The sequence below is a fragment of the Rhinolophus sinicus genome, chromosome 3, assembly GCF_057876585.1.
Source record: "Rhinolophus sinicus isolate RSI-liver-muscle chromosome 3, RSI-T2T, whole genome shotgun sequence".
NCBI lineage: Eukaryota > Metazoa > Chordata > Mammalia > Chiroptera > Rhinolophidae > Rhinolophus > Rhinolophus sinicus.
This window is the reverse complement of record NC_142503.1, coordinates 175,446,850-175,462,653: the sequence shown is the minus strand read 5'-3', so window position 1 is coordinate 175,462,653 and position 15,804 is coordinate 175,446,850. Positions and strand designations below refer to the sequence as shown.

Below are 15,804 nucleotides of genomic sequence, written 5' to 3'. Positions count from 1 at the left end.
ATTCTCAAATCATTATTCTGCTTAGCAATAGCCATTTCCTTCAATTTGAAAGTTGACTTTAATAAAATATTCTTTTAAGTGTTTACATTTTATCCCCTCCCCAGACTATACCAGTAAATATTCTCTGTGTAATTAATCCATTGTGATTAGAAATTTATGGACTACCTCCAGAAAGCACAGGCCTCTCTGTCTTTAGGTACTGTTTTCTTTTATTGAAGTAATGACAAGCACAAAATTATTTCACCTATTTGGCAAGCTTCTGCCAGTAAGAAGTATAAGTCACAAATTACCGGACACTTACTTATATTACTTATTTCTTTTTCAGCTCACAGACTATAACGACATTCTAAAGTTAGGCAGCTAAGTAAGAATTAGGCTTTGGATCCAAACCGTAATTGACTCTGAGATAATATTTCTTTTTTTCTCCAATTGTATTGAGATATAATGAAGAGAGTCTTGACTTTCTAATCATTTCTTTGTTAAGAAAACTTCAAGAGACTGAATTATGATCATATGTAGTAAGTTTAAGAAGGAACTTCAGGTAATTCAGTTCTTTACTTCTGACATACTAATACAATCACTCAATTAAGTTTAAACGCTTACTGGGTGCCAAAGGTAATTAATGCACAAGGCACAGATATCCTAAGACATCTCAGACAGTTGTGATCTGATCTATTCTTAAAGATCAAAAAGAAAACAGTCCACAAGACACACCTCTGACCTCAGGAGTTACTTCCCATTTATCTCAATGAGTTAAGGAAAATTCTATACATTCTACATTAATTATTTTAGTGCAACTACTTATTTTCATGTGGGAGTATTAAAACAACAGACTATCAGTTTGTTTTACTCTGAATGAAAACAGGGAAAGCACGGAAGGCACTAAAATACTTTCAGGATGGCTGGGATGCACAAAAGCAAAATTTGGTAAGGTAGGATATAAGGGTTGTCCATATTCTACCTGAAAAATTGGAAAGTTTGAGCACAAACATGTACAGAATCAGATGCCACTTAAAAACGATGTCAATTACACAGCTGACTGCTTAGTAAAAGGATTCATATGTAAAAAGTTACATTAATGAAGAGAATATATTTGAAGTAACATATATTTGAAAAGAGAAACTTCCTTACAAATGATTAAAAGGCATCAGTGTCTTTGTTTTCATAATAAATCTACAATTTACAAGGTACTTTTATGCATCTAAGCTCATTAGAATCTGATGGCTAATTGTGAGACAAGCCTAGAAGGGTAGTATTCCTGTTTTACAAATGAGGAAATTAAGGCACAGATTTAAAGGCTTGCCAGAGTATCCAGTTAGTAATTAGAGGTGTAACCTCTATTCAAGTGTAACCATTTGATTCCTTATCTAGAACTTCACTGCTGCCAGAAAAATACTGTAATGTCTATTCCTACCACACAAAATTGGGTATTAGGCTGGTTTGAAGAATTCTATATACAGACCCTTATTTGTCCATCAATAAAATACCTCTTTTCTTGATACTTTTTAAGAGAAGATAATTTTTCCAAGTAACTGAAGCATCTAACCCTGTTCACTACACTTAATGAACATTGTTCTATGTGGTTTTATGTCTAAGCTTTCTTCTCGGTATAGACTAATAAACTCTTTCCTTAGTAAGTCGAGGTCAGTCACATACACATTTACTACTGTGTTATACCATAATACAGCATTAAGTTATGATACTATGATGGCCTTGATCACAATTAAAATTAAAAAGAAAATTTGCTCCTGCACTGAATGACCCCACACCATTGTGGTTTTTGCTTTGAGTTGTAGTTATTCTGGCTTCTCCTTTGGTGTTAACCGTGTCTTTCTTCTGCTGTCATTACTTTTGCCTCTACAAGCACCCTTCCCTGTCTACTAACTGGCTTCTTCTAACTTGTTATGTTGACTGGGAGATCAGAAAATTATTTTATTGGAATGTAGAGGCCCTCTATTTAGTAATGTACAAAGGATTCAATTTACATGATCTATCTATGCAGTGGTCTTCATCTATTCTTTCTAATGTTTAATGATATCTGGGTTCAAAATAACCAACCTCAATTTAAACGTATGGCATAAGCCCTCATAAATTATTTATTGAAAAAGATTTGACTTTTAGTTGAATAAAGTAATATACCCTTAACAAAAGATTACCTTTGGTTCCCAACACAAAAATATTATAATTGTATCCTATTTCATGCTTACAGAATAATGACCCAAACATTACACTGAAAATGATTTTCTCAAACAGAAAAACAGGTTAAGAAATTTTTTTTAAAAATCCAAAAAAACAATAGAGCAAATATAAACCTTTCCATTCTGGTTGTTCTTTATAATCTGTTAAATCATGCAGTAAGTAAATTTATATAACCCAAACGAAAAATTATTTCAAAGTAATGCAGGCCAGAAGAACAGCACTTTTCTATCATACTTAACTTGTCTGTGCCTTTTTATTCTTAAAAGATGTCAAACTATTAAAGATACACTTTACAATTACAAAAAAACATGCAAAATAAGAGATCAACAATAGAAAATGCCTTAGTTTCAATCTAAAACTTTTTTCCTGTCTACGCTATTGCAGAACATTATTGATTAAATCCAATTTTAACCAAAGTACTTCATTAATGGTGAGAAGTTCTATGAAAAGTTACTGGTTATGCGACTATTAAAAGAGAAGTTACATGACATATTGCTACCTAAATTAATATTAAAATTCATATTACTAGATTAGATGTTATAGAAGTTTTTTGTTCGTATTATGTAAAAAATTAGGAATTCTGATATTATTTTTATTTTTACTATTGTTGAGTTTCATAATGGCACAATTAGAATATCTCTAATTATATTTCATCGTTTTCCTCTACTTTATGAACAGGACACATTTGAGTAGCATAATAAACTGCCCTATATAATAGAAACAGCAGCACTATTAAGATTTTCTATGTGCCAGACACTGTTCTAAGCATTTTACATTTACTAACTCCTTTAATCCTCACAACGACCCTATGAGATAGATACTGTTAACACAATGAAGAAACACCAGGAAGCTGAGGCTTAAAGAAGGTAAGTAATTTTCCTAGAGCCATGACTAGAGCTGAGCCCATATACAAACAAGGGTGTATGACTCCATGTCACTGTTACATTAACTCCTATTTTAGAGTATTTTATATTAGCACTTTAATAAAGTATACTTCCTAAATTCAATCCTTCCACAGTAGCAACACCACTCAGCTTAAAAATAAAACAAAAAGAAACCGATGGAGAACTCATCAAAACCTCCCAATTTATTTGGATAAAATGTATTTATGGTTTACGTATAGGCATATGAATGGTCAAGCAGTACCCTCGGTTTTGCTGACACATTTCAGAAGTATAGTATGTAAAGCAGACTAGATAGCCCAGAAAACCTTCCCCTAAATTGCCAAAAAGGACTGTTAACAATAAGGCTAAAACAAATTTTTACCAAGTATCTGAGATGCTATGTAATTTTTAAATAGTAAGAATCAAAACATCCCCTCCCACTACCTCTAATTTTCCAAAAAGCCCAAACGAACCCATAATAAAATATGATCAAAACCACCAAATATAAATCCTCAACACAGTTAAGCAGTTTAGTTTTCCTTGTATTTTTATTCTAAACACAATGAAGCTCAAATAAAAACAACCCCTACAATGCCTTCCTTTAGCAAAAAATGTTTAACAGCCCACAGACTATTACATTTAGTCTATCAAAATACATGGAAATGTTTAGTTCAGTATTTGCTTTTTATTAACAATCAGTGATTTATGTGTTTGTTTTTTAAAAAGAACACAAATAAAACAATAGCTGGAATCTGGAAAAATAGAGCTCTTATTAGTCAAAGATCTGCACCGAAAAGTAATTAAGACCTTCCCTATAACTTTTCCTAAAAAACTGAACACTTCACATTTCCTGTGAAAAGGAAATGACATTTTAAAAATACAAAGACATAAGAACTTACTACAGCTCTTGTACAAAATTTTTTAGTATTTACATTTCAACAATATGTAGAACAGCAATATTTTTCTATCATAGCATGTACACTCTTAAATTTTATTTTACTGACAACTTTAAAAATTAAGCTGTATTTTAAAACCCAGTGGTTTATTACATGTCATGAACATATTGATATGATTTGTGTGAGAAATCACTGAAAGCATTTCAGAGCTTATAAAAAACAGAATGATATTCATGTAAAAGACTCAAAAGTATATATTATATTGTCACCAAATGGTTATAACCGCTTAAGATATAATTAGTTCTCAATATTTAAGTGTGATAGACTATTTTCTTTCTTAGGTACTAAATACTAAAGATCATTCTTTTACATTCTCATTAAAAATTATTCTTTGTTAGAAACTATACCGAAAGACAATGAGAATATTTACCACAATATGGACTTCTGAAATTACAATTCTTTGAAAGAAAAAGTATGTTCCGTGTGTTTCAGAATGTGTAAACAAAAAAATTCAGCTTACATTTTAATAAGAGACTGAATGTTATTATACCAACAGACTGAAAGCTTTAAAACTAAAAATATAAGCTTGAATAAAGGGAATGGAGATGGAAGATAAAAAAGTTACAGTGCTGGCAACAGAAAACTTCCTTCTTCTTCTATTTAAGAACCAGATTCCATAATAACCAGAACAGAATAAACAAACTATTCTGAGCAGGAGGAAATAGCAAGAAACAACTCTGAAATAAATATAATGGCCAAACATACTGATAGTATAAGATCACCTATCAAATTTTGGACAATTTCCCATAAACCTGAAATAAACAAGTTATTATTTTAACCAAAGCACCATCACTATTATCACAGGAGCATTGTATAACCATTGATGGATACTAAACTATATATAAACATCGATTTAATAAATCTTAAGGAAAGTGTGTAGTTACAGAAAAAAAAGTTGTTAATGCCTAAAACCTAAGTGAGCAAAAAATAAAACCAAAGCGACAGACATAAAAGAGTTTTCAAAGTACATAGTCTGAGCTAACGTAATATTTGGGAAAATCTTATGTAACAGGTTGAGTGATCTCACTCTGAAAATACTGTGCCACACAGTATGTAAGATTTGACTAAACATGGTTTGGTGCCCTAATAAAATTCTACATTTTGTTGTTGCTATTGCTGTACAAGGAATAAAGAGGACCAATTTTTGTTATTCCTGGTAAAATATTAACAGGTGGCAACTGGCTTAGAAACAAGTGAATGCCATCAAGAACAAACTGATATACTCAAAGAGTACAAGTGAAAAAATATTTCCTTGGTGTTCATACAAAATACTCCAAGACAACCATCTCCTTCGTGGAAGAAAGTCTATTTTAATAACATAGCGGAAGGGGGGATATTAACCCAAGGCATAGTTTAGTGAGTAGTACTCTATAATCAGTAGTAGCAATAACTGCAGTGACTCGGGGGAAATCTCTTCCTGTAATTTACTCACCTCCACTGACTGCGTCTTGTTCTTCTTCACCTTCAGGAAACACAACCTGGCTTGGCAAGCTATTCCTAGATCGAGTGACTGTCTCTAGCTGGGAAGCCCGTCCCAATAAAGACAGCTCATCTAGCACCTCTCCCTCTTTGGCCTCGAGATCTGATTTTGAAGTAGTTAAGGGTTTTATACTTTCAGGTGCCGTGAGCCTGTTGGAGTCATTCAAACACGCTACTGTGCCACTGTCCAGGCTCAGGACTCGCGCTCGAGTCTTGGCACTATTTGTGCTGGAAGTCCGACGTGTTGTCCGTTTTTTGCCAGTTCCTTCATGACCCAAATGAGATTTGTGTGTGTGCTCAGAGTCAGTGCCCCTCTCTTTAGGGACATGTTTGGTCTTCAGAGCACTGTATCGGCCCTCAGGAGACTGACACGAATGAGAAGTGGTGCTAGAAGAGCTATCACTGCTGAACTGGTGAGCAGACTGAACACTTGATGCTCTGCTCAAGTCACTTTGGTCACTAGAGTCTTCATCATGACAGAATATAGCGCTGTGCGGCTTGGTACCTGAAACACCTCGAAAGGAAACATAGTCCCTATGCCGACTGGAATCGAAACTGCTGGCCCGTTTTTTCCCCGTCCGCCTCCTGCCTGACTTATGGGCAGAGGCTGTCCGGTGGATTAAGCTAGAGGATTTGGGTCGTACGTCCCCTTCCTTTAGCTTCCCACCAATGTCTTTCCCAACTTCTGAGTCCACTGGAACAGCGGGCTTATCACTCTGCCCCTCTTTGTTTTCAGCAGTTTGCCCAAGTGGCCCATTCCCCTGTGAAGTAAATTCATTTGCATGGGGATTTTTATTGGCTTCTTCAGATGCAGAGGTGCTGAGACCTCTCTGATTGTGCACGTCATCGGAGGTATTAGAATCCTTAGCCTCCTGAACCCCACTATTTGTACTCACTTCCAAGGCAGTCTTTTCACTACTAGTCCTTCTGTCACTAGTGCAGCTACTTTTGTCCTCTGGGTCGACACAGCACTCTTTTTTCCTACCGCTTTTCTTTCCCACCCTAGGAGACTCCTCATGCTCTGACAAGATGCTCTCGATGTGAGTGGAGCTGGTCTGTTCACTCCTGTAGCTGCTGACAGTACTGTTTGTATCCCGGTCCGTCCCACTGCAATAGCTCTCTGTTGACCCACTGCTCCGTGTGCTCAAGCTCCTCAAGCTGTCCACGCTTTTGTCTGCTTTCAAAGGTTTGCTCTTCCCACTTTTTGTAGGTGGCTGAGAATTGCTGTTTTTCAGCTCACCAATAAGCTGGAATTCCCCAGATAAACAAGAGTTTTCCACCAAGGATTCTTTGGATCCAGAATGCGGCTTGGAAGATTCTAACTCACTAACTGGATCTAACCCACGTCTTTGCTGATACAGAGGGAAGTCATTCAGGGAAGTATCTGGAAATGCCACAGCAGAGCTAGAAGTCCGCGGTACACCTCGCGGCCGGTGATCTTTCCTGTAAGAATGTGAATGTAAAGGAACAAGAGAAGCTACTTCTGTGTCACAGGTGCTGGACAGAGACTGATCGACATGGTGGTGGTGGCTGTGACTTGGCAGGCTCACTTTGTCATTACAGTCCCGTGGTACGTCCTGTCCACAAGAGGATAAGGAAGGCTGAATGGAGATGAAGGAATCATTGGAGACCAGACGGAAGAGCTTCCGATCAGTTGCCAAATCTGTTTCAAACACACATTTGGAAATGTTAACACAAATCTCTGATCTGCTTTTTTACTGTTTTATTTTTGTTTTGTTTTTACCGTTTAACAATGGAAAGAATTCGCGGCATAGAGTAAATTAAGTACAAACAATTTCTCAAGTAGTTCACTGAATAACAGTTGGCTAGTCATTCCAAAGAGCTGGTTTCTATTTCACAGCTGCACAAAGAAAGCATTCTACTGATTAGAATGAACTAATAGCCTCAGAAAAGGTTCTGTAGACTAGCAATAGATCAAGAAGCAACAAAGAATTATATTTAAAATGGACCTGGACTTTTATGTGAGTTCTCTCTCTAACTTACTATCGGGGTAACCTTGGGTTATCTTTCTAAGCCTGTTTTCTTCTGTGTAAAATGCAGTGTCAGTGCAGTACTGAGTAGTACCATGGAATAACTGAGTTATAGCACACATTGTTTAGCGTAGTGCCTGACAAATTAATGGTCACTATCATTATTTTACCTCACTAGCACAATACAAAAATCTTTTTGAAAAACTAAGGATTATTTTACAAATCAACAAAAACCTAGAGTCATCCGAAACAGGAAAAGAAAAATTTCAAAAGGCTGACCAATGCCTAAACAAGGTATGACATAATGATATAAGATAGTCTGATGTTCATAATGACTGAAAAGATTAAAACAATAATTATGAGGCAAAATACTGCATTTTCTTGTTTCATTGTTGATACAATTACAAAATGCCTCGTGAAAAAAATACATATCCCCTTCTATCTATCTGTAAGATTATATCTTTAACCCTCCATTTAGGGCAGTGATTGGTGACTTGAGTTACCATATATACTATGTCTGTAGATATAAATAAATCCATCTACCTACCTACCTACATTGTAATTTATCTTGAAATATAGCTTGACAACCAAACAACACAACAGCTAATTTTTATACACTTTTTGACGGGCAAGGATGGTTGAATCTGCTGTTAGTTCAATAAAAAGCAAAATTATCCTTATTTGTCATAACTGCATGGAAAAAATACAATAATAGATTCTGTAGTTAAGTCAGACTCTTCCCAGTGGAATCTCAACAAAAGCATACATTTCGCACTAAGATTAACATATAAGAATCAATTAGAAATGTTTATATACTTTAAAAAAAATCTAAATCTAGATTAGATCTAAATAATTAAAAACTTAAGAGACACAGTCTCTAGAATGTACCATATAAATTGTGATTTACAAATGACCTGTTAGGCTTTATCTTATGTTTTAAAGTCTTCAAGATAAGTAAAATCTATGTTCTTTATTATTTGTCCAAAACAGCTGTCACTATGCTTGGGTTCTTATATTCTCTAAATTCCAAAATTTAAAAGTTAGTACTGTATTTACTTTTTTATAGTATTTCTAAAAACTCTCAATATCTCTCTAATAAGCAACTACAGACTGGTGTGATATTCACATTTCAAGGTTATGAATTTTATAGAATTAAAAACTTAACTGAACAAGTAGCTGAAAAATCACTAATTTTAATACGCAAAACACATTTTAAAAAAATGCTAATGATCAAAACCAACTCCCTTCTAAGACATTAATAAAACAGAAATTTAAATTTTTTATTTTAAAAAACACAGCCAAACTTACTTTAATACATGCACACTTTTTTCAATGTTGCTAAATAAGTGTACCATCATAAAAAGTTTAACTTCAAGTGGTTTTAGGAAATGTTTAATATGCTCTCTTAGACATTTTTCTTACTGGTAGGAATGTATAATGTAGTCAAAGGAAAGCTCAAATCAACACAGAAAGATACTATTTTTCATATAATTTAATTTTTTTCCAGTGATTTACTAGTGGTGTTGAAGATAAGAAAGGCATGTTCACATACTGCTCACAGTGGTGCAAACTGGTTAACCTTCTGTAAAGCAATCTGGCAACATGGCCAAAAGCCGTTCAAAAGTATAGTCACCACAATCAGTATTCTATTTCTAGAAATTGCTGTTGAAGGATAAAATCAGATATGTATATAAGGTTTTATAAAAAAAAGTTCTTCTCAGGTTGTTATAAAACTTCTTAAAACACAGAGTATAAAAATCTCCAATAAAAAAACGGTGAATAAATTATGATGTCTTAATAACATCAGGCAGGCTCTAAAAATGTTTTCAAAGATTATGTAATAATATGAGAAAATACTGAAGTGAAAAAGATGGCACTATATAAAAAGTATTCCAACCTGTAAGAGTTAAAAAGAATACTAGAGTATATGTGCATATGTTTGTAGGAATGTTAAAAGTAATACACTATATTTAGCCATAAAAGGAATAAAGTCCTAATACACGCAACAACATGCCAAGTGAAAGAAGCCAGACACAAAAAGCCACATATTATATAATTCCATTTATATAGAAGGGGCTGGGTGAATAAAGAAATGGGGAATATAACGGGTCTGAGTTTGTTTTTGGGGTAATGAAAATGTTCTGGAAACGGACAGTGGTGATGGGTGCATAACCTTGTGAATATACTAAAAACCACTGAATTGTACACTTTAGAAGGGTGAATTTTATGATATGTGAATTATATCACAATGAAAGAATGTTTCAAAAGTGATACATCAAAAACATACTAAGAACAGTTTTCTCAGTGGCAGAAGTATGAATTATTTTCTTCTTCATACTTAACTGTATTTTCTAAAATTAACATATATTACTTTTATAAACAAAAATCATATTTTCCTCCTCTTCTGGATCATCCCTAACAATGATAAAAAACAAGCTGTTATTTCTCCTACATATTCTTACAAAGTCCAAATCTCTCCTTTATCCCCATTTTCCCTACTCTCACCTTACATCTCTGATCCCCTTTACATAAATTCACCAAAAGAATAGTCTATACTCACTTTCAATTCTCCTCTAACTCTGTCTTCTACGTATTCTAATCCCACTCCAGTAAGATACTTATCAAAGTCACAACCAACCTCTACACTGTTTACTCCAGTGGTCAAGTCTCAGTCTCCTATCTCTTGACCGACCAGCAACAGTTGACAAAACTGATCGTGATCACTCTCTTTCAAACACCGGCTACCACCCTCTTGGTTTTCCTTCTGCCTCACCAGTTGTTACACTCAGTCTCCTGGACTTATTTTATTAAACTGGAGTGGCTCAGACCTCAATCCTTGGAACTTTTCATTTTTCCATCTACATTCTCTTTTGTGTAGAAAACTCATCCATTTTTCTGGCCCCATGATAACTAAAGTTCAGAAATACTTATAACTAGTTCCCTACATCTCCTACCAAGCCCCAGTACTCATATAGGGATGGGCTAAAGTTCTGATCTTGAGTAGGGAAGACACAAGTCAGTCTGGGAAAGGGAACTGTAGATATCACTTCTTAGAAGTGGAAAAGGGGAGCACACAGCCCCACGAGCTCAGTTTTCTCCCAATTATCCTGAATCATGTTGATAAAACCAATGCCAGCTAATCAATTAACTGCTAACCAACTAACTAAAGGTCACTGTCATATAAATCCAAACCAGCCAGAGAACCAGAAGAGCTCCAACTGACATTTAAGCCCAAATGAACAATTGCCACTAGGTGGTGCCAAACCACAGCCAAGATAACACAGCTTTGGATCAGGGATTCAGGCCATCTAAACTCCTAGCGGGCGAACCATGTAGGCTCGCCCTGTTAGTTTATTAACTTAATAACACAACCTCACAGCTAACGTGACTGAATTTTTCCCCCCCGGTATTTATACACTGAAAACTCCTAAATTTAGAACCTCTACCCAAACTTCTTACCTGAAATCCAGACCTAATTTCTACTAATCATTCCTGCTTCGAGGTGTAACAGCATCTTGTACCTCACATGCCGCAAACGGAACTCCCTCTCCTACCCTCCTCCTCCCTGCTCTCCCTCACCCTAAACCTGCTGCTTCTCAGTCTTCCCCCTTTCAGTTAACAGGGATTTCATCTTCCTCACTGTTTAACCCAAAAACCTTAAGTCATCCATGACTATTGTTTCTCACACGACATATCCAAATCCATCAACATCAACATATCCTCTCAGCATCTTCTACACACAGTCAGACTACTTCACACTACCCTAATCTGTACCCTGGATCACTGCGATAGTCTGCTAACTGAGCTCCCTGCTTCAGCTTTGCGCCTTTTAATATATTCTCAACATAGGAGTCAAGTGATTCTACTAAAGTTCATGACACTCTTCTGCTCAAAATCTTCAGCAGTTCCTCATCTCACTGGAAATTAAAACCAAAATCTTTAAAATGGCTTACAAAACTATACCATTTGTCTCCTCATTTACTCCACACCAGCCACACTACTCAAACCTGACAGGCCTGTTCCTAGTTTAGAACTTTTGCCCATGCTGTTATCTCTGCCTGGAGGGAGCCCCCAAACCCCCCAATATCCCAATAGCTTATTCCTTCACCTCCTTTAGATCTTTGCTCTCAGCAAGGCTTTCCCTCGACCACTCTTTTAAACTTACAATTCCCCAGCCCCACCGCTCCTTATCCTGTTTATTACCAGATACAGATTTGATATATACTGGTATAATTCCATAATAATAGAATGGAAGCCACATAAGGATAGAAATTTGTATCTGTTCACTGATTTATTTCCAGTACTTGAAAGGTGTTTAGCACATAATGAGTACTAAATACTATCTGTTAAATGTTAACTATGAGGAAAAATGTTACCTGATAAAAGCAAATTGTAAAACTACATGAAGGTAGCATAGTGCAGCATTAAAGGCATAATTCAAAACTAGATTTCAGTTATAGGACTGCTACTTTGTAGCTATGTGACTTTGGGCAAGTTTCTTATAACTTCTCTCTAAGCCATACATTCATCTGCAAAGTGAGAATAATAATAGTATTAACATCAAATGTTTACAGCAAAGATTAACTGGGTGAATGTGTATAAAATGCTTAAAAGAAGACCTAAACCAGGCTTGACAAACTAAGGCCCATGGAGCCAAATCGACCATCTGGCTGTTTCTGTAAATAAAGTTTTAGTGTAACACAGCCATGCCCACTCATGTATGTGTTATTTATGGTCTCTTTCTACAATAGCAGAGCTGAGTGCGTAGTTGCAAGAGAGATCATATGGCCTACAAAGCTACTGACCATTTATAGAAAAAGTGCGCTGACCTCTAACCTACACCGTAGCGTGCACTCAATGGATGTTAGACATAAGTCTCTATGTCAACATGTATCTGCCAGGGTAGGTTTGTGTGTATATAATTCCTAACCTGCCACACTACAAAATTCTTACCTGTACATGGTACTTTCCAGATATACAATATATCTGGAAACCCTAAACATAATGGTATTAGCCCGTGTAAGATCATTACCTATTTTTTGAGACATTTTGATAATTACAAGTTACAGAAAAGGATACTATAATTCTCAAACTGATCATTCACCTTTACTTTTTATAAGAAAATAGTTTCCGTATCATACAGTATGTTTAGGACTATTTTTTTAGTGGAGAGGGACCGGTTGGCAGGGGTAGTCCACAAAAGCAAATAAACAATGGTGGGGTACTACAATTCAAAAAAGGCAGTTACAGTGATCAACTTAAAATTCCAAGTATCAGTAACAAAAAATACTTGTAAGAATTGGACTTGGGTAAAATATTAAATTAATGGAAAAATGTCATAATTTAGTGCTCTATTTGTATTTTCATAAATAAGTACAGGGAATTTATCGGCCTGCCTGCCTACCAAACATCACCCTAGGCTAATAAAAACAAGAGGCTGGGAATAGGGAGATAATTTTCGGTCTCACTGATTACATAACATGGGATAATCTCCACTTGAAAATGGGGATAACATACCCATCTATTCATGTTTGAAAATTAAAAATCAAATGTGAAAATATGGCACTTCTTAAAAAAAAAAAAACAAGAAAATCCAAAATACTCATTTATAATGGAGTTGGATGGAAGGGAAAAAAGAATCATTGAAAGCCAGTATTTCTGTTAAAAATTTGCTACAGGAGGCACCATGTTGGAGGCAGACATACAGTTTCTCAGAAACTCCAACAGCAAGTTATTTTCTGTTAAAATATATTGTTGGGCAAGATAGGAAGCAGTTGCATTTAGAGCTCATATTGGATGGAAAATAACAGTTTTACATACCAGGTTATCACTAAGCTAGGCAGGATGCTCTGACCAACTACATAAATAGCAGATTCGTATCTCCTGTGTCATACTCACTCTGGAACATATGCTCATAAAAGTTTTCTCTCCGTGTTAATTTGGCAGAACATGTATAATTGAATTCCAGAAACATCAAAATACTTGTAACACTGTTATTGTTATCCTAGTAAATAATTTTATTTTAATGTTTCTTAAAAATACCGTATTAAATTATTATAAACTTCTGCCAAAATGTAAGCAGTATATTCTACAAACTTACCCTGGTCACCACAATATACAATGTCGCTGTGAAGTATAATGTTCTCACCTTGTTCTTCACTTCCTTCCTTACAAAGACTAGAGCTCTGGCCCAGGCTTAAGCTGATATCATCAGAAGTCTTAGCAGTGTCTGTATCTCCTACAAAGTTAAAAGAAATACGTGAAGACATTATATTAAAAGTAAAGGCTAACAAGGAGTATAGCAGTTACCTACTATACTGGTTTACTATATACTACATCTACTAAAGCAACCCTCCATTATTATCCAGGGTTATAATAATGGAAGATGCATTGAGCTAATAGGAAGTATCACAGACTATCAGATCACATAATTATTTTCATAGCACTATAAACCAAATAATATGGAAAGCTTCATATTGTTAGCTAATAAAATCACTTCTTTAAAAAGCCGTTTTTAAAAATAAATGGAAATTATGTAGTAACGTGAGACAACATAAATTTCCTTCCCAGGGCAAATTAGTAAGCTAAAAAATTATAGGGTAAAAATAATATGAAGTTATCTAAAATAGATATACAGAATAAAAGGTATATATAAGATGTACAGAAAAAACACTTTTCCTTTTTTTAGTGTCTCATTTGCACCAATTTAACGGTCTCACAATAAATTACTCAGTTTTCCACAAACCTCATCGAAACCATGAAAGTATTTTCCTTCAAGGAAGGAAATTTCTTACAGATTAAAATTTACAATTTATGCAATGTAATTCAAATGGTCAAATACATTTGTGAAATTTGGATGATGAAAAGGGGACACAATTTAAATCCAGTAATACAAGATACATGATTTTATCTACAAAAAAATTTTAAGAATGATTTTTCACTACATGTGAATAAACAGTACTCTGTTACCTTTATTACAACCAAAAATGAAATGGAAAATCATAGTCAACTTTCAAGTTAGATCATGTCTACCTTTAATAGTTGCTGCTGTTCCAAGACGAGAGGAACCAGATCCAATCTGAAAACATGACATGAATTAAGTAAAACTAATTAAAATGCTATGTCATTATCAATGTACACTAGCAAGGTAATCAAACAAAGTTATCATATTATCCAAACATGTTATCAGTCACTTTTATCAACATTTAAAGATACCCTTTAGGCATTTTACATCTGAGCCAGCCACACAAGCTGTCTGCTGTAGCACATACTGTGAATATTTTACAGGTGTGCTGGGACACTGAATCACTGCATACCTCTGCATGCTCAGGATTGATGGAGCCCCCAGGGTGGGATTCCTCCAACCTCAAGCAATCTATGTCATATAATAATTATCATTTTTTCATATTGCATTATGGTATGTTCAAGTTGTACACAAAAGCAAAATTAGGTGTTGAGTCTATCTGAAAAAAATTTAGACTCATCAGGACAAATAAAGGAAAGGTTTGGAGGACAAAACAATATATGCCACAAAGAGCAACCTAAATCTTCAACTGTCAAATTGTTAATGAATCAATATGTACTTTCCTCAGTCCAGACAAAAAAGTACTTCTTTGTAGACTGCTGTAACACATTTAGAAAGAATTAAAAACCAAGGCATCCACGAAAAATGAATTTTTAGCATAAACCATATAAACGGAAAACTAAAATCTACTGAACTTTTAGTGCTTATATTAAAAATGTATAACACTTCCCTAAAACTTCACAATCATCATTTATTATATTATTATAAAAATGATATAAACAAATACTACAAATTCCATGAATACATTAAGGAAACACATGACAGTTACTAAGTCAACAAGTCTTAGTAACTCTTTCTATAATCTATTTTCAAGGGATTCAAAAAGAAAACAGTCAAATTTAATATCTAAGAATAAAATTAAGAACATTCAAATAATACTTCGTATTTTATCAAATCTTTCCTTTCATTAATTCAACTGAAGTATACAGTAAGAAATCTGCTCAAAATATAGGCTAATATTGACTTTGAAGGGCTTGAGGGACTTTCTTGATCCGGATGATAATTAAATGCATACATATATATGTAAAAATCCACTGAGTTGTATGTACACTTAAGATATCTGTACTACACCGTATAAAAAAAGTAAGTAAAAATAAGCATACACAAACAAGTTAAAACTACTAATAAACTTTTGATGTAACCAATAAAAAAATGAGTTTTGCAATATTTTTAACTGTTTATTAAGCTGCATGCTCAGCAAAAATATACTT

At 34.6% G+C, this 15,804-nt stretch overlaps 1 protein-coding gene across 5 annotated transcripts in view; it reads right to left on the bottom strand.

Annotated features, from left to right (window-relative positions):
* PCNX1 (pecanex 1) overlaps nucleotides 1-15,804 on the bottom strand; it is a 136,225-nt gene that overhangs the window by 81,875 nt on the left and 38,546 nt on the right. For all 5 annotated transcript variants that reach the window (XM_088797391.1, XM_088797393.1, XM_088797392.1 and 2 more), the window contains exons 4-6: nucleotides 14,542-14,587; nucleotides 13,658-13,747; nucleotides 5,472-7,181 (exon numbers count right to left, since the gene is read on the bottom strand). In XM_088797391.1, coding sequence (XP_088653517.1) covers nucleotides 5,472-7,181; nucleotides 13,658-13,747; nucleotides 14,542-14,587 — 1,846 coding nt within the window. The remainder of the gene's footprint in view (nucleotides 1-5,471; nucleotides 7,182-13,657; nucleotides 13,748-14,541; nucleotides 14,588-15,804) is intronic.